The sequence below is a fragment of the Nycticebus coucang genome, chromosome 22, assembly GCF_027406575.1.
Source record: "Nycticebus coucang isolate mNycCou1 chromosome 22, mNycCou1.pri, whole genome shotgun sequence".
NCBI lineage: Eukaryota > Metazoa > Chordata > Mammalia > Primates > Lorisidae > Nycticebus > Nycticebus coucang.
The window spans coordinates 25,036,255-25,060,823 of NC_069801.1; the positions used below are offsets into that span (position 1 = coordinate 25,036,255).

The following is a 24,569-nucleotide window of genomic DNA, read 5'->3' on the forward strand; positions in this document are numbered from 1 at the left end:
CAGATCTGTCTAGCACATGCTTCAGTGTTCTGTCCACCATTTCTCACAGCCAGCTCCTGAGACCTCGTGTATTACCCGGACAGATAGACAGCTCTCCAGGTGCTGGTTGGAAACCGTCTGAGTAGGCACCTTTCACCCTTTTCTGCGCTTTCCCTTTCTTCTCCCGTAGTCTCTCCATCTTCTTAAAACCTTAAAAGTCACTGTAAATATTTGAAGTTCAAGGAAGAGGTTTATGCAGTGCTTAAAAACTGCCAGTATTGCTTCATAGAAACCTGGGACTCTGTCTCCTGTCCTTTATCTAATTTTTCTGTTTTTAGTAGAGATGGATGCTCACTTTATCGAGGCTCCTCCCAGAGTGGTCGATTACACCTAGCTTTGTTCTTTTTTTTTTTTGCAGGTTTTTTTTTTTTTTTTGGCCAGGGCTGGGTTTGAACCCTCCACCTTCAGTATATGGGGCCGGTATAGTACTCACTGAACTACAGGCGCCGCCCCCTGTTCTTTATGAGTATAATCTTGCGAAAGTGAGAGTTGTTGGATATTCAAGGGTCAGAGGTAGAGGCTCAATATTTGATGGCAGTTATTTTCCCTAGAAGCAGAGTCTAATAGAAACCAGAATGGAAAAAAAAAAAGAAAGAAAGAAACCATAATGGAAGTCAGGAATTCTAAATCTAGAGTCACTGTCTCTGGATGGACTAGGTGATCTCTAGGGACCCCTTTTAGCTTTAATATCGTGTGCTTTTATTTTTTATTTTGATTTATTTATTTAGGTATTTATTTATTTAGACACAATTTCATTTTGTTACCCTCAGTAGAGTGCTATGGCTGTCATAGCTCATGACAACCTCAAACTGTTGGACTCAAGCGATTCTCTTTCCTCAGCCTCCCCAGTAGCTAGGACTACAGGTATCTGCCACAACACTCAGTTATTTTTAGAGATGGGGTCTCACTCTTGCTCAGTCAGTCTGGTTTTGAACCCATGAGCTTAGGCAATCCACCTGCCTTGGCCTTCCAGAGTGCTAGCCTGAAGACTGTGTCTAAAAAAAAAAAAAAAAGCCACCATGCCCGGCCTATTCTGTGCTTTTATTTTATTTATTTATTTTTTGAGACAGAGTCTCAGTATGTTACCCTTGGTAGAGTACTATGGCGTCACACACAGCTCATAGCAACCTTCAACTCTTTTTTTTTTTTTTTTTAAGCTTACATTTATAATTAGAGGATAATTTGGAGAATTTACACTATTTACAAAAGCCATCTGCAAGGATCAGGGAAGGTGAGAGACTGCTGGGCACAGAATGGAAACAGTTTGGGGAGTTCCTAATCTCTTTTCTTCATTGCTTTCGTCATTCCTACTCTTCAGCTCCTGGCAGGGAGAATAGAAGCCTCAGAGTCTCTTGGGAGTATAAGGTCTCAGCAATGGCCAGGACTTGATAGCTGCCTCGGCATAATCAAGCAGAATAGAGCGAGGAGGTACAGGATGGGCCCCTACTGCCGTCCTCACTCAGAGGCCTGGGGTACAGAGAGCCTTGGGCTGCTGAGACACATGCGTTCCTGGGATGGTGGACAGCTTGAGCACAAGGACAAGACCAGGTCTCTACCGCAGCTCAGGAATGAACTGGGACCAGTTGATGTTGTCAGGGTTCAGCAGGTCCTCCTCCAGGCCAGGGAAGCTGATGTCCAGCAGGATCTTGCTGAGGCTGTCATTCATCGTGTCCAGAACCAGGCCTGCTGTCAGAGAACGATTGGCTGAAAGGCTGGGAGCCTGTGGCTCTGGAGAGCCTGGCTTGGGGACCTCCATATTTGAGGGGGAAGAGTTGCCAAAGGGGTCAGTGTTAAGTTCAAAGGGTTCCGAATAGAGGAGCTCTCCGGGTGAGTCAAAGAGGGGAACACTTTTCAGTGGAGTAGTGCTGGGATCCATCAGCCCCAGGGAATCAGGCAGGTTGCCAAAGGCACCATGGGGGGTTCGTACTGGGCTGAAATTCAGCCCTCCTACTTTGGCTGGGGGTGTGAGCCTCCAGGATTCAGGGGTTCTGGGAAGAACAGATTTGCTGGGAGTGGAGGAGATGGGCAGTGTCTCCTTTATGGGTGTCTTAAAAGATCCTCCCTCCTCCTGAGAGTAGACAAGTTGGGGGACAGGCTCAGAGGAATCTGCTAGGAAAGGGAGTTCTGTGGCACGTCGGGAAGTGCTGGGACCCTCTGAGAAGAGCAGCTCAGGCTCATCAAGGCAGGGAGGCCGCAGATGCTGTTTCCTTCGAGACCGGCTCATCTCCCTCCTCTCCCTGCGTTTAATTACGAGCATTTCCGAGACACGCCGGGCTGGGGACTTGATGCCACTGTGGGACTTCTTGGACTTTGGGGTGGGAGAGTGGGATGAGTCTTCCCAGGAGTGAGATAATTCCTCTTTGAAAGATGGGTACGGGGAGGGCCACTCTTCCAAGGGCGGGCTCTCCACTTTGATGGGTCTTGCTAAGTGCAGTGTCTCCTCCCCAGGAGGGGGTTCTTCCTCTTTGATGGACTGAACTGGAAGAAAAGAAGACAGTCCTTCCCCCAGCAGGAGCTTCTCCTCTTTCACTGGCCCTGCAGCAGGGAGAGGGGCTATGCCCTCATCGGCCAGCAGTACCTTGGGGGCGATGCGGACTCGCTTGTTATGGCGGGCGAGCTCCTAGCTCATGAGTGAAGCTGCCAAGGGCAACGGCACCTTCACCGAGGGCTGCAACACCAGTGACTGATTCACTGGGAACTGTATGGGTACCAGGTATGAGCTGACCCGAGGTAGCAGTGGCTTCATCTTCCGCCGTGCGCCCAGCGGGAGTTCAGTTTTGATGGTCACATTCCTTCGGAGCTCAGGATTTGGTCGTTTCTGCTGCTTAAAAACCTGGTCCAAGGTCAAGTAGCGATTGGCACTGGGGTGAATGGTCCAGAAGGAAACCTTGCCATTAGCAGATGTCTCCCGAACAAACATATCATGGAGAGAAAGGTTGTGGCGAATGGAATTCTTCCAACCTGGCTTAGCAACGTGCTTAAAATAGGGGAAGTGGTCCTCAATCCAGGTATAGATGTCTTTCAAGGTCATGCGCTTCCTCTCAGTGCTGTTGATGGCGAACTGTATCATGGCCATGTAAGAGTAGGGTGGCCGCTTAGACACAGAGTCATGCCAGGATGTCAATGCTCCTGAGGGCTCCTCAACCTTAACTGGTTTCTGTTCCAGGTGACAATTCTCCTTTTCTTCCATCTCTTGCTTTATGCCACAGGAGCCCAGTCCATCAGAGCTCATCTTTCCAAGCCACTGGATGTTGGTTAAGCTGTTGTCAAGAGTGCAGCCTGCTGCCTCACCTCCACAGCTCTCCCGTCTCTGTCCCAAAAGGGTTCCAGGTGGCCTGGGAAGATTCACATCCCTAGCTGCAGGTTTGGGTCCCAATGTTTCGGTGATCACTGTTGTCTTCCTAGCATCATTGGTGATGTGGGTTTGAGGCTGGAGTCCTGCAGTGTGAGTTGGGCCTCCCCCACAGCTGATGAGGATGAATTTGTTGGGTCCACTGCTGCCACTCTCTTTGCCTTTGGCAGTCAATGCTGTGATGATGCTCTGGATATTGGCATTGCTGGGGATGGCCACAACTTGGGTATTGGGCATGGTGGGATGGTTAATAATCTTGATCCCAGCTGGAAACTTGCAGGAGCTAGACTCTGCCACTTCTTTGGAGGCCTGTGCTTGACTAGGCTCCTGTTGAGCAGTGAGTCTCTTAGGTTCCTCCTCTGATGTTTCACCTGGGGCATTTTGAACAGGAAGGGGCAGCCTCCGTCTTTTGAGAATCAGTGGCCACCAGGGGCTGGTTTTCATTATGAATCTTTGTTTTCACTCTCCATTGAGAATTATAAGCATGGACCCTACAGACTGCAGCTTGCCGCCGCTGCTGGGCTGTCGCTCGGAGGGCCGGCTTCGGGCTCCTCCAACCTGGGGGCCGAGCCAGGGCCCCAGACAGGGACTCACGCCGGGCTGGCCTGGTCCCCGGCGGTGCGGGAGGGGTGGGAACCCCAGGGGGTCCCGGGAGGGGAGGGGGTCCCTGGCCGGGGCTGGGGGTGGGTCCGGCACCGGAGCAACCTTCAACTCTTGGGCTTAAGCAATTCTCTTGCCTCAGCCTCCCAAGTAGCTGGGACTACAGGCGCCCACAACAATGCCGAGCTATTTTTTTGTTATAGTTGTCATTGCTGTTTGGCAGGCCCAGGCTGGGTTCGAACCACCAGCCTCAGTGTATGTGACCGGTGCCCTAGCTGCTGAGCTATGGGCGCCGAGCCATATTCTGTGCTTTTAAAAATGAAAGCAATAGATGCTTGTTGGTTTTTTTTGGTTTTGGTTGCTTTTTTTTGAGACAGAGTGTCACTTATTAACCCTCGGTAGAGTGCCGTGGCGTCACAGGTTACAGCAACTTCAACTCCTGGGCTTAGGCGATTCTCTTGCCTCAGCCTCCCGAGTAGCTGGGATTAAAGCGCCCACCATGATGGCCGGCTATTTTTTTGTTGCAGTTTGGCCAGGGCTGGGTTTGAACCCACCACCCTCGGTATATGGGGCCTCCGCCCTACTCACTGAGCCAGGGGCGCTGCTCTTTTTTTTTTTCTTTTTTAATAAAGCTGTACACAATTGTATGAAGGAAAAAGCAAAAGACTCCCGTTTTTTTCCCCCCATTCAGTTTATTCCCAAGGTAACACTTGTTACTGGTTTGATGTGTCCTTCCCAGTGTTCTCTACCTATATTAAATACATGCAGGTATGTGTGAATATCTGCATGGTATATGGTGTGCATATTTTGGTTCTTTTACTTGGCTATTTTTTCATATCGGTACTTGAAGATTTACTTTTTTGTTTTTAATTAATGTTTTATTAAATGGCTCCTATTGATTATGTGCTATGATTTTTTAAAAGCAAATATATACATAAATGTTGAGTTTTTAATTTTTTTTCAGGAAAAGAAGAAAAAGAAACATAGAGACAGGAAGTCCTCTGACTCTGACAGCTCAGACTCTGAGAGTGATACAGGCAAGAGGTCAAGGCACACATCAAAAGACAGCAAGGCAGCAAAGAAGAAGAAAAAGAAAAAGAAGCATAAGAAGAAGCACAAGGAGTGAGAGTAGAAAGAGTGTAGAGGGTGGTTGTGACCTTGCAAGCCCTGGATCCTAGGAAGACTCAGTAGTGAGAATATGGCTTCCCACCCTGTTAACTTCACTCCCACGGGACATGGCTTCCCCTCATGCAACAGGCAGGTTTGAGAGCTAGAATTCAATAGCAGCTGCCTGAATGAGTTGTTTCCTTATCACTCCTGGTCCCTTTGCAAGTGACCCCTGCAGCTCACACATTCATTCATCCAACTTCATTCATTCAGCAGGAGGTCCTAGTACCTTCTTCAGCTGTCACTGCCAGAACTGGATTCCTATACAGGAGTCCAGGCTAGAGCCACAGGACTGCTGTGGAGGTAAGTCTGGCTGTAGTTGGAGACTGATTAGCCCCTTCCTATTGGTCTTTTTGGGCTGATTGGTGGGTGTTCTCTGTCACATCCAACACAGGGGCGGGGGCAGAGGGAGACTGTGTTAAGAAGTGGTGCTTAACTCTTTTCATCCCCCCCCAACTTGGTTCTACTGTGCTAGAAGTGACAGCAGGGGCTACAGCCAGAAAACTATCATTTGCAGTATGACTTAGCTAGTATATGACATTCCAGCGGACCACTGAACCGGACAGCTGAAACCAAGATCATTGTTCACTTTGTATTTACTATTGTATGAGTCAGTTGATTCTACTTCAGGTCCCTGCTTAAATTCCTGGCACTAAATGGAAGTGTGTTTGGTTTTAAACTTACTGAAAATTCGTATCCCTATAATCCTTCTTTCTGGGTAATTTACAGGCTTAAAGTCACTGAGCTGCATTAGTAGACAGAAAAATAGTTAATGTGTTATCTCAAACCTTGGAGAGAAGCCAAGCTCAACTATAGAGCCAGAGGCCCTCACAGGTCACGGCCTTCTTGGGAGATCACTTATAAGTCCTCTTCTCTATAGTGATCAGATGCCTTCTCCCCCTAGGGTTGATTAGGGAAGGAGTAAGAATTTGTAACTATGAATACTGGGCTGGTGCATAGGTGGGAGCTCAGCAGTCACCTGAGCCATTGGTCATTTTCTTCCACCACTATGGCACAAACCTGCATTCTGGAAAGGGAGAGAGCACAGCATTTCACAGAGAAGAGCCAGACCCAAGATTATTCAATGCAAGTTTGGCTATAGTTCCATCCCCAAGCCTGAGGCATCCCCACTACTGACTGGACTAGCTCACTTGACTGTGGGGAAGGACAGTATAAAGGCCTGGTGTGTATACAGCTGTTTCATACTGAATTTGTGAGGGGGTCAGCTGACTGCCATTCCTGGAGATTGCCTTTCAGTCTCTCAATCCAGTGCTTCCTTCTGAGTTACCCTCAGGGGAAACTGAGACTCCCAGAGTTATGTTACCAATGGCAAAAAAGCAACTGAGTAGCCTTGGCTCTGCTTTATTGACCTCAGAGCACCCTTTGAAAAAAACAAACCACACACACACAATAGGAACTGGAACTGGATTTGGGCTGGTGGCACTTGATTCCAGAAGAATCCCTCAACCACGATGTATTTATACAAAATGCAGAGGAAACAAATGAGGCAATGTGGTTCTGAGTCGAGGGTCAGCCGATCGGCAGCAGTCAGCGAAAGCATGGACAGGTCATGCCTCTTTCTCGTAAGTGCGAGTGCAAACTACACTACCGTGGGTGAGAGTCTGAAAAGAAAGAGAGTCAGATGGGGAGTGGAGAGAGGAAGGCAGTCAGGAGACCTTCCACTCCCTTCTTCCCAGTAATTGACACTTGAATACCTACTATGTGCCAGGCACTTTATATAAATAATATATGTATTTTTTACTGATAAGTACAGCAAATCCTTTTTTTTGAGACAGGGTCTCACTTTGTCACCCTCAGTAGAGTACTGTGACGTCACAGCTCACAGCAACCTCAAACTCTTAGGCTCAAGCAATTCTCTTGCCTCAGCCTCCCGAGTAACTGGGACTACAGGCTCCTGCCACAACACCCAGCTATTTTTTAAGATGAGGTCTCTGGCTCAAGTTGGTCATGAACCCATGAGCTCAGGCAATCCACCCACCTCAGCCTCCCAAATGCTAGGATTACAGGCGGCTAGGAGCCACCTCGCCCAGCCAGCAAATCCTTAAGATAGGCATTATAATTCCTGTTTTAGAGATTTAGAAAAATGAGCCTTTAAAGAGGAAGTCTGGATCCTAGAGGGTTTTCTCTTTCCCTTGAACCATTCATCTTCCTTTTTTCTGAATGCCTATCCTGGCACATAGTTGATAAATATATGAATAAAAACATCCAGAGACTCTTGGGAAAGGACTGTATTAGGCTACCAACTCCATTCCTTTCCTAATGTAGGGTAGTGCCAGGGCTGGAGCCCTGAACACCCCTCCCCAAACCCATCTGGCATCATGGACCCAGATCCATGGCCTCACTATAGTCCAATTGCCCACTGAGAATCTGGTCCTGCATATCACAGCATCATTCCTAACTCCAAGGGGACCTTTGCTCCATATGAGTGCAAGAATGCAGCTAGCAGGTTATGCTGACTCAAGAGGGTATGCAGGGCAGTGCCTGTGGCTCAAAGGAGTAGGGCACTGGCCCCATATGCCGGAGGTGATGGGTTCAAGGCCAAGCCCCGGCCAAAAACTGCAAAAAAAAAAAAAAAAGAGGGTATGCAGTAAAGAAGTGAAGACCTGAGGCCTTACAGAGTTAGGAAGCAGAGACTACAGTTGGCTGCTCTCTACCCCTAGGTCTGGGTGTAATTCAGTCAAGGCTACATTCTCTGAAAGTCTCCAAGCTCATCTCACAACAGACAGATCTGCCAGCCTAGTTCTGTTAACTTCCTAGCCAGGCAGTAGTCATGTACTCATAATAGCCCAGACACAGAAGACACCAAGAGGAGGTGAGACTAGAATGGGCCAGCATCCCCACCAGTCATCCACCTGTTTCTGCGTGTGAAAGGAAATGCTGAGATGGGAGACGAGAGCCTCTCCAAGAGGGCCTGGGATCAGACTTGGGCCTGCTTTCTACCTCTTCTAAGGCGAGGCAAGGTGCAAACATGGAAGAATTTAAGGACATGGAGCACTTGCTGTATTCCTTTCACCTCAGTGCTGCTTTGTGCTGTGCATACTTCCCAGCTGCCCTGCAGGTTGGTGTTATTAATATCTAGTTCACAGTTGCACTTTGAGAAGTTACTTGTCCAAAGTCATACAGCCTATAAGCTGAGATTTGACCTGAGGCCTGTGTGAGTTCAAAGCCACTACAGAGAAAATTCCCAATTTTCAAATAGAAAATTCTCTAATACCACCCTGAGCCCGACCTGCCTCTACCTCTCTTGTCCCAGCTTCTTTGGCTCTGAGGTAGAACCTTGGCTTTTTTAAGTCAGGCTTAGCTGAGGGGCTGTAATAGTTACCAATTATATATGCCTCCAAATTTGCCCATCTTACCAGGATAAGTTTTCCATCGCTTAGCTCCCGCACAAGTGTCGTCTCTTGCCCATCCCACTTCTGCAGGTGGACAAGTTTGCCTCCATCCAGTGTCACAGTGGACTGTAGAAAGAGAGTAGAGGTCTGAGCTGTGATCTGAGGAGGAGGATAAGGTCTGGACAATGTGGGGCTATAGGGAACACAGCCTCTGACTCAAACTAGTGATGGTGCTAGGATCAGAGCTCAGGCAACCCACCTCCTACAAAGCACCAGTGTCTAGTTCACTTGCAGCCTCTACTCCCCTACTGCCTTGCTGAGGGAGGGGCAGGCAGTATAGTGGAGCCAGACATCCTGGCTCTGAGAACTGCCACAAGCCTTTAAGACTTATCTGTGTTCTAGGGGATGCCCACAGATCTACTAGTTAGTGCCCCTGAGAAAGACCAGCTAAGGGGGAATAGTCCTGAGAATCTCTCTCCAACCTTGTTATCACACATAATGTCTAAAAGACCCTTAGTGATAGGAAGTATTAGAAAATTAGACTTCCTGCCCTGTATTCCTACCCCTCTTCTTGGTCCACGTCGTGTTATCCCTTCAGCTGACAGGAGTAGCAACTTCAAGGTCCTGGGACTGGGTGCCCTTGGAGTGTTCCTCAGCCCTGAGTCAAATGTTTTACTTAGTCCTTTGGGTGCTGCCAGCCTACATCATCTGGTTCTCATTTGGCAGCTCTCCTAGGTCTGTGTTTTTCTAAGAATTGGGGGGGTTCTAAGCTAGGCTGAGGGGTCCTGACTGAGCAGGGTTCTGTAGGAGAATATGAGAAGCTGTATTTGGGGGATGGGAAAGATGGGGTCTATTTCTTGGTGTGCTGTCCTTATCTCACTACATTCTCATTCTCCCAATTTTTTTGCACACTCAGAGCAGATATTTAGGCCCCCAAAGGGTAACTGTTGTGCTTAATTGGTGTTCTTGCCCCTTGAGAAGAAGATAGGAGCATATTTGGTAGGGCAGCCACCTTTATCCAAAGTAGGCTGTCACCTTTGGGCACCATCCTCAGCTCTGCTGCCAGCCTCCTATGTTATCCTGGGTTGGGGCTTCAGCTCTTCTCCCTCCTCAAGGAGACCAGACCCTACCTGTCCTTTCTAGGGACAGCTATGAGAAAGGGGAAACAGCTGAGGGGCTGAATGATAATGTAACGATGGAGAGGACACTACTATAAGGGCATTATATAGGGGTCAAAGCCCCTACGTTCTCCCTCCCCTGTGCCTGACTCTGTGTTGGAAGGCGTGAGGCAACCTGCCAAGACAGAGCCCTGGGAGAGGGGGCCAAGGTTTGGTGAAAAGATGCTGCTGACAAACCCATGACAATGTGAATGTCCCTGGAACACAGCTCTTCATGCCTGTCACCTGGCAACATTAGAAATACTCAGGGTATTGGCCAAGCCTGGGAGTTAGAGGTTGAAGAACCATCTGTAGTTCTCAGCCTCTTTCCCAGATGCCTGTTTTGCTACTGAAGGCCAGGATGACCTCACTCAGTGGAGGTCCCTGGCTTCTGGGCATCTTTCCTTAAAGCACTTCAGGTCACAGCCTTGGCCACATAACTCTCCCATCTATGGAAGGGGAAAGAATCCAGAGCTTCTGCATACCATGCACAAGGTCACCCAGTTGGAATTAGAGTAGACACTGAGGTCAGAAGAACATCTGGGCTCTGTGCTGCCCTTTGCAAGGCAGCTAATCAATGCTTCCCGAGAAGGGAGGGAATAAAACAAGAGGACAGAAATAACATGTATTTTAAAAAAAGAAAGAACATGTATTTAGTACCTGTGGCCTTCTAGCACTACACAGGCTTTATTAACCTTGTTTCATTTAAATCCCTCGTAATAGCCTGCACCTTGGTGCAATATAAGGAAGCAAAGACTACCAGCCTGTTCTCCTTCGGGGTCTCAGCACCCTCCGTTCCCACTGCCCCCTTCTCTGACTTACCTTGACCTTCCTGTCATCTGCTGTTGTCTCATCAAACTCCACCCCAAGCTTAAAGCTGATCTCTGTGTTCTTGAAGGTGCTGTGTGTCTTTAGTATGATAGTGTCCCCATTCTTTTCGATGACTGTGGTAGGCTTGGTCATGTTGGCCACCTGCCTGGTAGCAAAACCCACCCCTGAGGGCAGGCAAAAGGTTATGAGTAAATGGGCTGAAGCAGATAGCAGCATACAGGAGCTCAGTGAATAACTCTCAAGCCTGGGTGTGGGCAAGAGGAAGACCATAGCTCAAACTCCTTGATCCTCCTACCTCAGCCTCCCAAGTAGTTGGGACTACAAGCACATACCACCATACCCTGCTAATTTTTCTATTTTTTGTAGAGATGGGGACTTGTTATTTTGCTCAGGCTGGTCTCAAAATCCTGACCTCAAGTGATCCTCATACCTTGGCCTCCTGATGTGCTAGAATTAGAGGCATGAGCAACTGCACCCAGTCTGCATGGCTGTTTTTATTCATTTATTTATTTATTTTGAGGCAGCGTCTCAAGCTGTTGCCCTGGGTAGAGTACTGTGGCATCACAGCTCACAGCAACCTCCAACTCTTGGGTTTAAGTGATTCTCTTGCCTCAACCTCCCAAGTAGCTAGAACTACAGGCACCCGCCACAACACCCTGCTATTTTTTTGTTGCAGTTGTCATTGTTTTAGCTGGCCCGGGCTGGGTTTGAACATGCCACCCTTGGTGTATGTGCCCAGTGCCCCACCCACTGAGTTACAAGCACCTCCCTGCAAGGCTGTTTTTTAATTTAGTCTTCCCCTTAGTTCTGTGGGGTGAACAGACACTATTGATTTCATTGGGCAGGTGAAAAACTTGAGGACCAGCAATGTCATAACAAGTCAGTGGCAGAGCTAGGATTAGAATAAACTACTAAGTGCTTTTTTTTTTTTTTTTTTTTTTTTTAAATATAGAGACAGTCTCACTTTATTGCCCTCGGTAGAGTGCTGTCAACCTCCAACTCTGGGCTTAGGCAATTCTCTTGCCTCAGCCTCCCAAGTAGCTGGAACTACAGGCACCCACCACAATGCCCAGCTATTTTTTGTTGCAGTTTGCCGGGGCCGGGCTCGAACCCGCCACCCTCCCACCACAATCGGTTTATGGGACCGGAGCCCTACCCACTGAGCACAGGTGCCACCACCTACTAAGTGCTTTTTGTGTGATAAGAACTATATACACGCTATCTCCTTCAGTCCTTCCTGTCCCTCTGAAGACTGTCTCCACTTTACAGATGCAAAAACCAAGGTACACAGGGTCACAAATCTGAGATTGAAGGCCAGAATTGTTTGACTCCGGTGCTCACTAAACTGCTCAGCCATACCACCCTCCAAGGCTGGAGTATCTCCTGCCTTCAAGGGCACCTGAGTAGTTGTCAAGCCACACCCTGAAGAAAGAAGAAAAGTGTGGACTTTGCATTCCAAAGCCTTATGAACAAGAGTTTTCCATCTTTCGAAGTTTTTACCCCTTATCCTAGAAAGCATTAGTGTCCCCCATACATGGCAACCGGACATTTTCCAGAGCCTTTATCTATGATCTAGGAGGTAAGTACAAAGGGCATATTTGTTCCATTGTATAGATTTAGGAGAGGCCTAAAGTGGTAGCAACAATGAGTTGAGACTCAAACTCAGGTCTCCTGACTTCCAGTCCAAGGCCCTCTGGTGCCTCTCCTGACCCAAACATAGCTTCTTTGGTGAGTACTGGGCAAAGTCCTAAGTTTCCTGCAAGCAAGTGAAAAAAGAATTCGGCCGGGCGAGGTGGCTCACACCTGTAATCCTAGCCCTCTGGGAGGCCAAGGTGGACTGCCCTGAGTTCACAGGTTGGAGACCAGCCAGAGCAAGAGCAAGACCCCCCCTCTCTTAAAAAATAGCTGAGTGGGCTTGGCGCCTGTAGCACAGTGGTTACAGTGCCCACCACATACACCGAGGCTGGCAGGTTCGAACCCGGCCTGGGCCAGCTAAACAATGACAATTGCAACAAAAAATAACCGGGTGTGGCCCCAGCTGCGGAGGCTGAGGCAGGAGACTCGCTTAAGCCCAAGAGTTTGAGGTTGCTGTGAGCCTTGACACCACAGCATTCTATACCAAGAGTGACAGTGAGACTGTCTCAAAAAAGAAAAAAGAACTCACCATGACTACTCCCTTTCCCTTCAGCAGCCTATACTGAGCTATCCTCCAAGGCAACAGTGAAGCAGGAGGCAGCCCAGTGTGGTCAGGTATTGTGTGTAGTCTCCAAATGTGTACCAGGCTTCATAGTGCTTTCAGAAAGCCAGGCAGTTTGCACATGCCCTACATGCATTGTTTTACTTATTGCTTTTCATAGCCCTGGCACGTAGGTTTTATTATCCCCAATTTATAAATGAGAAGAGTGAAGTGCCTTGTCTAAAGTCAAACAAGGAGTAAGTTATTGAATTAGATTTTGAATTGAGGCTCCAAAACTGTTTTCACTGTTGCCACTGGGCCATTCTGTCATACACACTCAATCTAGGCACCAAGGCTACCAATTGTGCTGTGATCATTGGTACTTGGCTGAGCCTCTTTGTCCTCTGAGAACCCAGAGCAAGGGCAGAGGATGTCTACAGTTAGGCAGATGCCAGCCCACCCTGGCCAGCCAGAATGACTTGGTCCTACCCTCTGGTATCTGTGAGTCAAGGCCAATCACATGCCCAGCACAGAGCAGCAGAGCTTTATCGCCGTACCTGGAGATAATTTGCTTAAGAACTACCCAGAGGGGCGGCGCCTGTGGCTCAGTCGGTAAGGCGCCGGCCCCATATGCCGAGGGTGGCGGGTTCAAACCCGGCCCTGGCCAAACTGCAACCAAAAAATAGCCAGGCGTTGTGGCGGGCGCCTGTAGTCCCAGCTACTCGGGAGGCTGAGGCAAGAGAATCGCTTAAGCCCAGGAGTTGGAGGTTGCTGTGAGCTGTGTGAGGCCACGGCACTCTACCGAGGGCCATAAAGTGAGACTCTGTCTCTACAAAAAAAAAAAAAAAGAACTACCCAGAGGTGTGGAGTGTTTGGGGAAGGAAACCACTATGGTTTAAACAAGGGACTGAGCCAAAAGACTAAAAAGGGGGGTGGCGCCTGTGGCTCAGTGAGTAGGGCGCCGGCCCCATATACTGAGTGTAGTGGGTTCAAACCCGGCCTCGGCCAAATGTAACCAAAAAATAGCTGGGCGTTGTGGCGGACGCCTATAGTCCCAGCCGCTCGGGAGGCTGAGACAGAGAATCGCGTAAGCCCAAAAGCTGGAGGTTGCTGTGAGCTGTGTGACGCCATAGCACTCTACCGAGAGCGATAAAGTGAGATTCTGTCTCTACCAAAAAAAAAAAAAAAAGGGGGCACAGGCGCCACCCCCATATACCGAGCGTAGTAGGTTCGAACTTGGCCCCGGCCAAACTGCAACAAAAAAATAACGGTGTTGTGGCAGGCGTCTGTGGTCCCAGCTACTTGGGAGGCTGAGATGAGAATCTCCTAAGCCCAAGACCTGGAGGTTGCTGTGAGCTGTGATGCCATGGCACTCTACCGAGGGTGACAAAGTAAGACTCTGACTCTTAAAAAAAAAAAAATAGGGGCGGCGCCTGTGGCTCAGTGAGTAGGGCGCCAGCCCCATATGCCGAGGGTGGCGGGTTCAAACCCAGCCCCGGCCAAACTGCAACAAAAAAAAAAATAGCCGGGCGTTGTGGCGGGCGCCTGTAGTCCCAGCTGCTTGGGAAGCTGAGGCAGGAGAATCACGTAAGCCCAAGAGTTAGAGGTTGCTGTGAGCCGTGTGACGCCACGGCACTCTACCCGAGGGCGGTACAGTGAGACTCTGTCTCTACAAAAAAAAATAAAATAAAAAAATAAAAAAATAAACTAAAAAAAGGAAAGGGATGACAAAGAGCTAGGTTCTATTTAGAAATGAAAGCTTTTTTCTCTAGTAGACCTGAGTCTTTCCATCAGTATGATGAAAAAAGCTGGATGGAATTTTAGTTCCCTATAAGCTGCCCAAAAGACACTGGGTGTTTAGGGAGACCAGCCCCTTTGTCCAAGTTGGGGTAGAACAAGGGAAGAACAGTGGTTGGTAAATTTTCTGCAGCTCAGTCAGAGAGACTCAGCTCTTTGGCCCAAATGTCTGCTTTGGAAGAAAGAACTAAACCTGGGCCTTCCAACTTCCCCAGTGGCTGCCAGGGCAGGGGTAAGGGTAGAAATAGCAGCTGCTTCTCTATGAATGGCTGCTACCTGGAGTCAGTAGGCTTAGTGCTGAGGGTAGTGTAGGAGCAATTGGGAGCTCTGATCTTAAGAGCCACACGTGTGGGCCCTGTTCCAAGAAAGAGTTAGGTGCAGAGTTGAGAGGTGTATGGGGTGGACTCCCCACTCCTCTGCATATCTGCCACAGTCCTGCTCTCCTTCCTGGGGAGGAAGGCATGGACTCCAGCTCAACCATGAACACCATTCCAGTTTTTCCTGCCCCACCCTGGGAAACTAGAATAATCTCATAGCTGGGAATTTCAAACCAGAAGGGAAAGGACTGAGGTCAGCTAAGCACTTCCTACCACTCTTCCCACTCCTGGGGCCTATTGGGTGGTGGAAAAGCTCTGGGTTACCAATCTAGGAGCCCTAAAATTTTATGTCAGTTCTACTGTGAAATTAATTAACACTAGTTTCTATTCTCCTGTTTCAATTTCCCTATCAAACTAGGCAAGGGGTTCGGTGCCCATAGCACAGTGGTTACAGCGCCAGCCACATACACCAAAGGTGGCGGGTTCAACCTAGCCTGGGCCAGCCAAGCAACAATGACAGCTGCAACAAAAAATAGCCAGGCATTTCGGCCTGTAGTCCCAGCTACCTGGGAGGCTGAGGCAAGACAATCGCTTACGCCCAAGAGTTGGAGGTTGCTGTGAGGTGGGATGCCACAGCACTCTACCGAGGGCAACAAAGACTCTGTCTAGGGCGGTGTTATGGCTCAAAGTAGTAGGGCGCCGGCCCCATATGCCAGAGGTGGCGTGTTCAAACCCAGCCCCGGCCATAAACTGCAAAAAAAAAAAAAAAAAACTGTCTAAAAGAAAACACTAGGCAAGGTATGGTGATCTACAAGGTTCTTACCTGTAAGATTCTTTGAATTTTGGGTCTTCCCATTTAAATACCACAATAGCGGGTGGCGCCTGTGGCTCAGCGGGTAGGGCGCCAGTCCCATATGCCGGAGGTGGTGGGTTCAAACCCAGCCCCGGCCAAATTAAAAAAAAAATAAATAAATAAATACCACAATAGCTATCTCCCTCCTAGACCAGTGACCCTCCCTGTCTTTTTTTTTTGTAGAGACAGAGTCTCACTTTATCGCCCTCAGTAGAGTGCCCCATGTAGTCACACAACTCACAGCAACCTCCAACTCCTGGCCTTAGGCGATTCTCTTGCCTCACCTTCCTGAGTAGCTGGGACTACAGGCGCCTGCCACATCTGGCTATTTTTTTGTTGCAGTTTGGCTGGGCCTGGGTTTGAACCTCTGTATATGGAGCCGGCACCCTACCCACTGAGCTATAGGCGCCGCCTGACCCTCACTGTCTTTAATTTTTTTTTTTTTTTTTTTGAGACAGAGTCTCACTTTGCTGTCCCCATTAGACTGTTGTGGCATCACAACTCACAGAAACCTGAAACCATTCTCTTGTCTCAGCCTCCCAAGTAGCTGAAACTACAGGTGTCTGCCACAACACCTGGCTAATTTTAGAGACAAGGTCTTGCTCTGGCTCAGGCTGGTCTCAGACTCGTGAACTCAGGCAATCCACCCTCCTTGGCCTCCCGGAATGCTGGGTTACTGGCATGAGCCACCGAGTCCAGCCTTCTTTAATGGGTCTTGACCTTGCTCTGCACCCCAGAAATCCAGTGGCTTTCTCTACCCTCACATAGGTGGCAGAGCCATAGATTGTAGGAAAGGCCTAACTAATAATGGGTCTTTTGCCCCACCCTACCACTAGGCTCATGGACAGTGTTGAGGGCAATGGTTCTCAACCTTCCCCTAATACTGCAACCCTTTAATACAGTTCCTCATGTTGTGTTACTTCATGAAGTAGCAATGAAAATAATTTTATGGTTGGGGTTACCACAACATGAGGAACTGTAATAAAGGGTCGCGGCATTAGGAAGGTTGAGAACCACTGATTTAGGGCCTGGTCACGAATCTCCACAGGACAGGGTCAGGCTGAGTGGTGAGAAAGAGTGCATCCTTCAGCAACAGCCCTCCTCCCTAACCCAACATGGAGGGGCAGAGATTGTTCCTAACTGCAGGTCCCTGTCTCACCTTCTCCCTGGATCCAGTGTACTGATTCATCATTTTTACCCCACTGCTCAACCTCCTAGGGGTGCCTACTTCTTTAGGCCATAGTGTACTCCCTATCCACCCCATTTACTTGGTGGGTTATCTTTAATTTCTAAACCACCCATGCTCCTGCTCTTTTTCTCCCTGGCTAGCTTCCCACTTCCTATTGTCCAAGCCCCTCTCCTACCTCCAGATCCTACTCCTCTCTTTGTTTTTTCTTTCTTTTTGTTTGTTTTGGGTTTGGGGGGGGGTTTGTTTGTTTGTTTTGAGAGGAGGCAGAGTCTCACTCTGTTTCCCTGGGTAGAGTACACTGGTGTCATTATAGCTCACAGCAACTTCAAACTCTTGGACTCAGGCTTGGTGCCTGTAGCTCAGCAGTTAGGGCTATAGCCACATACACCAGGGCTGGCGGGTTCGAACCCAACACGAGTCTGCTAAACAACGAGAACTACAAAAAAAAAAAATAGCTGGGTGTTATGGCGGGTGCCTGTCGTCCCAGCTACTTCGGAGGCTACTGCAAGAGAATGGCTTAAGCCCAAGAGTTTGAGGTTGCTGTGAGTTGTGACGCCACGGCACTCTACCGAGGGTGACATACATAGTAAGACTCTGTCTCAAAAACTCTTGGGCTTAAGAGATCCTTTTGCCTCAAACTCCTGAATAGCTGGGACTACAGGTGCCCACCACAACGCCCAGCTAATTTTTGTATTTTTAGTAGAGACGGAGTCTCGCTATTGTTCAGGCTAGTCTTGAACTTCTGAACTCAAGCAATCCACCCTCCTCGACCTTCCAGAATGCTAGGATTACAGGCGTCAGCCATGGAGCCCAGCCCACCCCTCTTCCTTGAAAGCGTCTCCCATATGGAAAGGCACAGCTGGCTTCTTCTTGTGCCTCCCTACGTTGGTATCCCTCTTGCCAGGTTCAGGTACTTCTCTGCCCCACCCCACCCCCAGGAGAGATGCTGCAGGCAAGCAGGGCTTTGCCCAGGAAGGGGCGCTGTGTGGGGCTAAGCATGAGGTCAGCTGTTTCCCAGCCCAGCATCCCGCGCCCCGCGGCTTGCTCACCGATTGACTTCATGTAGTCATCGAAATTCTTGCTATCCACTAGCTTCCAAGTACCGAGGAAGGCGTCCACCATGGTGATGCTGGGCTAGGTTGAGAAAGCAGCTACAAGAAGGCAGGCGTGCAAGAATTCCACACTGGCGGCTCCCTGCCGGAGCTGCCGCTTTAAATAGCCCTTGCGTCACATGATGAGCTGTGGCCCACGCCTCCGGCTCCCGAAATAGGAAGCCCCAGGCGAGGGCTCACCCAGGAGGGGCTGGCTGCCCATCCCCCAACCCACCAAGCGGGGAGGGGACCAGCCAGTGATGGCCCATTTGCCTGAGTTAGTGTCAATGCTGATTCCTGGCCTCCAAGTCCCGGCCGCAGGCTGACAAGACTTGCTCCCTTCCCTGGCCGCAAGGCTATCTTCGCTTGGAAATCTGAGAAGAAAGCAGCTGGACGCTGGGCTGTGAGCCGCGACGTGTGCCATGGATATCTGTCCCTTAGTCCTCCGAGCTTGGGGTCAGAGCCGAGATGAGACTCGAGGAGAAAGGAAACTTGCCCTTGGGCTGGTGCCCATACCACAGAAAGTTCTGGCACAGGCATCCTTGACCACCTTGTTTTACAGGTGAGGAATCTGAGGCCCAGGAGAGAACTGACAAGAAATGAGGAGAGGGTGGATTGGAGCCCAGGTGGTCTAGCTGGCTCCCGCACCACTCCCACGGCCTGGTGGCGGGGACAGTCACCCGGAACACAGTCTGCACCTGAGCTACCAGTGTCCTGACCTTCATTTGTTCTGAGCCACTGCCTCACACGTGTGTGCCCCCCCCTGCGGAATGTCTCCTGTAGGCGACCCCTTCCCCCGTCCCTCCCTGCCCCACCCCACCCCAGCAAGTGCTCTGCTCCAGGCTTTTCTGACCTCTTCGCACAGCTTTGGCTCAGGTTGTTCCCCACTCACCCTCCTTCAGAAATTCTGCCAATTCATTCAGCTCTTCAAGGCCACCTGCTTGATTGCTGCAGCCCCCACCTACTGCCCTTTCTCTGACCTCTCTCTGTACAACAGCAAGCCAGCCTGCACTTTCACAGAACTTGTCACCTCCTAAAAAGAGCCTACTGTGCAGTAGTTTGACACTTTACCATTCACAAAGCACTTTCAATAAAAATAAGACCCAATTTGGCAGGCACAGTGGCTCACACCTGTAATCCTAGCACTCTCAGAGGCAGAGGCGGGTAAATTGCTTGAGCTCGGGAGTTCAAGACCAGCCTAAACAAGATCAAGACCTCGCCTTTACTAAAAATAGAAAAACTAGCTGGGCATTGTGGCAGGTGCCTATAGTCCCAGCTATTCAGGAGGCTGAGGCAAGAGGATCGCTTGAGCCCAAGAGTTTGAGGTTGCTGCAAGCTATGATAATGCCAGGGCACTCAGTTCAAGGCAACAGAGTGTCACATACACACACACAAAAGACCCACTTTGTATTGATACCTGTTGCATGCTGAGGGCTTTAAGTACATTGTCTCATTGGACTTTTATTTTTATTTCATTTTATTTTTTTGAGACAGTCTCCCTATGTCACCCTCAGTAGAGTGCTGTGACGTCACAGCTCACAGTAACCTCAAACTCTTGAGCTTAAGCGATTCCCTTGCCTCAACCTCCCAAGTAGCTGGGACTACAGGCACCCGCCACAATGCCCGGCTATTTTTTGTTGCAGTTGTTGTTTAGCTGGCCCGGTCCGGGTTTGAACCCACCACCCTCAGTGTATGTGGCTGGTGCCGTAACGACTGTGCTATGGGCGCTGAGCCTCATTGGACTTCTAAAACAAAATCCATGAAGTATGAACAAAGTGAATCCCTAGGGAACCCATTCATTACTTCAGCAGTTATTAAAGCACCTACTTTGTGCCAGCCCTGCTTTTGAGAGAGACAACATGGAACACGAAACTTGATTATCTCATCTCTGGGGACCCAAACACAAAACAAGTGTGGTGACTAAAAGGAGGCCTGGGCTCAGTGCCCATAGCTCAGTGGTTAGGGTGCTGGCCACCTACAAAGAGGCAGGTGGGTTCAAACCCGGCCCAGGCCTGCTAAACAACAATGACAACTACAACAATAAAAATAGCTGGGTGTTGTGACAGGCACCTATAGTCCAGCTACGTGGGAGTTAGATGTTGCTGTGAGCTGTGATGTCACAGCACGATACTGAGGATGACGTAGTGAGACTCTGTCTCAAAAAATAAATAAATAAATAAAATAATGTCTTGGGGCCTATAGCTCAGCAGCTAGGGCACCAGCCACATACACCAAAGCTGGCAGGTTCGAATCCAGCCCAGGCCTGCCAAACGATAATGACAACTACAACCAAAAAATAGCTGGGCGTTCGGGCAAGCACCTGTAGTCCCAGGTACTTGGGAGCTTGAGTCAAGAAAGTCACTTAAGCCCAAGAGTTTGAGGTTGCTGTGAGCTGTGATGGCACAGCACTCTACCCAGGGTGACATAGTGAAACTCTGTCTCAAAATAAATAAATAAAATAAAAACTAAAAGGAGGCCTGTCTGACCTGAGGGCTCAGGGAAGACTTCCCAGAGGAAGTGAGGTATAAATGAAATGCTGAGGGGTAGAAGGAGGCCCTGCACACAAGGAAATGGTGCTGAGCTGAACTTCAGCCAGCAGAGGCCTGTCCCAAGATGGAACGACCAACACAGAAGCCAGCACAGGAGCCCCTTGGGCCAGCGAACTCTGCCATGCCCACACACACAGGTATAGTGTGGTGGGCCCACTCTGTTTCTCCATGTACAAGTCCCAAGTTCTTTCTTCCCTTCCCCCAACCGGGAAGGAGGCACCCCAAGGTCTTGATTCTTTTTCTTTTTTTTTTTTTTTTTTTTTTTTTGTAGAGACAGAGTCTCACTGTATGGCCCTCTGGTAGAGTGCCATGGTGTCACACGGCTCACAGCAACCTCTAACTCTTGGGCTTACGTGATTCTCTTGCCTCAGCCTCCCAAGCAGCTGGGACTACAGGCGCCCACCACAACGCCCGGCTATTTTTTTTGTTGCAGTTTGGCCGGGGCTGGGTTTGAACCCACCACCCTTGGCATATGGGGCCGGCGCCCTACTCACTGAGCCACAGGCGCCGCCCAGGTCTTGATTCTTTTTCAATTGCTTGAAGACTGAGAAGCCCATTTCTGCCAAAGCTATAGGGACAAGCTCAGGGCTGGGTATCAAGTCCTGATGTCTTCACTGTTGGAGGTGCCAGGTGTGGAGGGAATTGGGGTAGTTTCTGACTCAGAGTCATAGCCTTCAGACACAGGACCACTCCTCTCAAGGACTGAGTGGAGTGACCAATGCTGTTTCCTTGCGTGGTCCTTACAATGCAGTGATGGAGAGCTGGGGCTGCGCTGAAGCTGTTGGCAGATGGATCTGTATTCCAAGCTGGGTTTCAGAATCTGTATTCCAATCTGGGGAGAATGCGAGCCCTGTCCCTGTTTCTGTTTCTGATTAGAAACAGTGGGTACTACCTGTGTGGCCTTCAGCAATTCACTGAAGCCACTCAGTTTTATCTTTAAAATGGAGGAGTTTAGGAATTAATTGAGATAATACATTTAAAACACTAAGCATGAACTAGGCAAGGTGGCTCATGCCTGCAGTCCCAGCCACTTGGGATGCTGGGAGACCAACACGGACTATATAGCTAGATTCTTGTCCCAAAAAACATAAAATGCTGAGTGTGGCTGAGCTAGTAAATGTTCACTACTATTGTGCCTCCTGCTGCTCTTGTTGCTATCTCCCTGGATAGTGCAGGACACTTAATGCCCAATCCGAGTTCTGCCCCTCACCTGCTGGGTCAGTCACCCTAGGCAGATTGCTTTGCTTTTCTAATCCTCAATTTTCTTATTTCTAAGATGGGATTAGAAACTGCTACCGCTGTGAAGAAGGGGCTATAGAGGTCTTCACGATGGGGGGCACTGCCGGAAAATCCTTTCTGTCCTTCTCTTGAGGCCTGTTCAAGTTGTGCAGCATGGGGATTTGAGGAACTCTAGACAAACTTTTGACCTACCCCCCTCACTGCCCTACCCCTACCTCTCCACCATGCTCAGATCTGGGTCACCAAGGTAGACCCATAAGCCACGCCTCATCTCCGTTGCGCCTGATTTTCATCCTTCTCCCTTCTAAGTATGTACGTTTCTCCCCTCATCCCTCTGAATACCTGCATCCTTCTTGCTCTTTTATGTTCACTATGTTTGGGGGAGAAAGCGAGCCCTGTCCCTGTTTCTGTTCCCTCTTCCTGCCCTTGGCAGATTCAGATGTGAATATAACAGCTGGCAGGCACCAGGACCAGTTCCTGCCAAGAGCAGCATCTCTCCGGTCCTCACCCTGTGGTGATGTCACTGTTCTGTTTCCATGGCAACCACAGGCTGGGAAGATGGAGAAGAGGAGAGATGAGTAACCAAGAGTGAGCCAATGAGATGAGCTGGCAGTACCGGATGATCCGTGGGGCCATGGGGAGAGGGAAGAGGGAGGCCAGCATCTTCAGCCTAGACTGAAGCACAGCATCTTCAGCCTAGACTCTCCCTGCCTCCACTAGGGAATGTGCCACTGGCACCGAAAAGAGCCTAGATGGAGAGGCCAAAGAAGCTGAGCCGGAGACTCCATTGGCCCAGGAACCTGGAGACCTTCCTTTTGCTCCTTGAGGGTCTCAGTCTGTGGATGCCACTCCACCCCTAATACCCAGTTTCCTAATAATCTGGGAATTTTTTCCTTTTGCTTAGAATGGTGGTGGGGCTCTCTCTGTCTCTGCCTGCCATGGAATCAGTAAGTCTTAGACAACCCTCCTTTCCAGTCCCTCACAACCCTCCCCTGTTCATGGTATATGAGAAGCAGAACCTTTAGAAAGATGCCTGGTTCTAAATTCCAGGCCTGCACTCCTTAGCAAGAGAACTGGAACAAGCCCCCTTTCCCTTCTGAGTCTCTTTTCCTCCCAAAGAAGGGAAGGTTATCAGCTTCTCAGGCTTACCATGTAACAAATGGAAAGCCTAAAAGTCAATGACTAGTAACTCTCTTGCCAGGTCCCCTTTCCAGGTCTCCTCCACAGGACAGTTAAATGAGCCAAGGCCCTGTGACCTAGAATCAGTAGAAAAGGATCCAAGTATATGGCCAACTCCTCCCTGAAGTCAGGGAGTGGCCTTCAGATAGTGCAGATAAGTTTCCTTATCACTCCCTTTCTCTCTCTCTTTTTTTTTTGAGACAGAGTCTCAAGCTGTCACCCTGGGTAGAGTGCCGTAGCGTCACAGCTTAACAGCAACCTCCAACTTCTGGGCTTAGGCGATTCTCTTGCCTCAGCCTCCCAAGTAGCTGGGACCACAGGCGCCTGCCACAATGCCCGGCTATTTTTTGGTTGCGCCTCTCGTTGTTTGGCAAGCCTGGGCTGGATTTGAACCCACCAGCTCCAGTGTATGTGGCTGGCGCCCTAGCCACTGAGCTACAGGCACTGAGCCCTCTCTTTCTCTTTAAATAATTCTACCAATCTTAATTGAGCACTGCCCGTGGCCAGGCACTGCTGGACTCACTGGAGATCCAGGGTAAAAGAGGATAGCCACAGGTCCCTGCCCTCACTGAGCTTACAGTGTAGGGGGGCTGTGGCCACAAGAGGTGGAGTGGAGTGTTCTTTCTGCCACTAGGAAATCTGCTTCCTTGTTCCCAAGAATTCTAGATACTGTGAGTCTGAGAGAACAAAACATGGCAAAAGGTAGAGGTTTACTCAACACCAGTTTGCTTCTGAGAAGCTATGGCCTGTGGCAGCATGCTCTTGGAAATGAGAACAATGGCCCTCAGTGCCTGAGAGAGGGAGATAGCTCAACTTAGCCTTCTCAGAAACCAGCCCACTCTCCTATTGCTTAAACTCTTTACCCTGGTCTCATCTGTTTCCTTGGTCTAATTTATTACTGAAATTCTGTTCCAAGAAGAGTGAGATACTAGTGTTCAGTTTATTGAATGAATAAATGAATGTGTGAATCTTTCTACTTTCTGGTTTTAGCAGTTCTGGAGTGAGACTCACTTGGGTTCCCATCTTGCCCTGTCATTTTTATATCAGCTCTGTGACCTCAGGCGAAAAGCAGTCACTGGGCTGGGTGAGGTGGCTCACACCTATAATCCCAGCACTTGGGAGGCCGAGGCGGGTGGATTGCCTGAGCTCATGAGTTTGAGACCAAACTGAGCAAGAGTGAGACCCAGTCTCTAAAAAATAGCTAGGCATTGTGGGGGGCACCTGTAGTCCCAGCTACTTGGGGGGCTGAAGCAAGAGGATCGCTTGAACCCAAGAGTTTGAGGTTGCTGTGAACTAAGACGCGAGGGCACTCTATCCAGGGGATCAAAGTCTCAAAAAAAAAAAAAAAGGCTCAGCACCTGCAGCTCATCAGCTAGGGTGCCAGCCACATATACCAGAGCTGGCAGGTTCGAGCAGCCTGGGCCTGACAAACCACAATGACAATTACAACCAAAAAATAGCCAGACGTTGTGGTGGGTGCCTGTAGTCCCAGCTATTTGGGAGGCTGAGGCAAGAAAATCACTTAAGCCCAAGAGTTTGACGTTGCTGTGAGCTGTGACACCACAGCACTCTACGCAGGGCGACAGCTTGAGACTCTGTCTCAAAATAAAAAATAAAAAAAGAAGTTCAAGACCAGCCTGAGCGAGACCCTGTCTCTACTAAAAATAGAAAAACTAGCCA

General features: G+C 49.4%; 2 protein-coding genes and 1 pseudogene across 6 annotated transcripts in view; 1 reads left to right on the plus strand and 2 right to left on the minus strand.

The window, feature by feature from the left end:
• The window catches only part of ZCCHC17 (zinc finger CCHC-type containing 17), a 73,850-nt gene extending 68,011 nt beyond the window's left edge, over positions 1-5,839 (plus strand). For all 4 annotated transcript variants that reach the window (XM_053576854.1, XM_053576855.1, XM_053576856.1 and 1 more), the window contains one exon: positions 4,956-5,839. In XM_053576854.1, the coding sequence (XP_053432829.1) occupies positions 4,956-5,117 (162 nt within the window). In that variant the 3' untranslated portion in view covers positions 5,118-5,839. The remainder of the gene's footprint in view (positions 1-4,955) is intronic.
• On the minus strand, positions 1,252-4,093 carry LOC128575292 (forkhead box protein M1-like; annotated as a pseudogene). The gene has a single exon (XR_008376971.1). The product of XR_008376971.1 is annotated as a forkhead box protein M1-like (transcript).
• A 665-nt stretch (positions 5,840-6,504) lies between the features above and the next one.
• On the minus strand, positions 6,505-18,030 carry FABP3 (fatty acid binding protein 3). The gene is made up of 4 exons (XM_053576861.1): positions 17,881-18,030; positions 10,491-10,663; positions 8,536-8,637; positions 6,505-6,780 (listed from the first exon to the last, which is right to left on the minus strand). The coding sequence occupies exons 1-4, from the start codon at positions 17,951-17,953 to the stop codon at positions 6,727-6,729; spliced, it is 402 nt and encodes a 133-aa protein (XP_053432836.1). The 5' UTR covers positions 17,954-18,030; the 3' UTR covers positions 6,505-6,726.
• Positions 18,031-24,569: the final 6,539 nt, after the last annotated feature.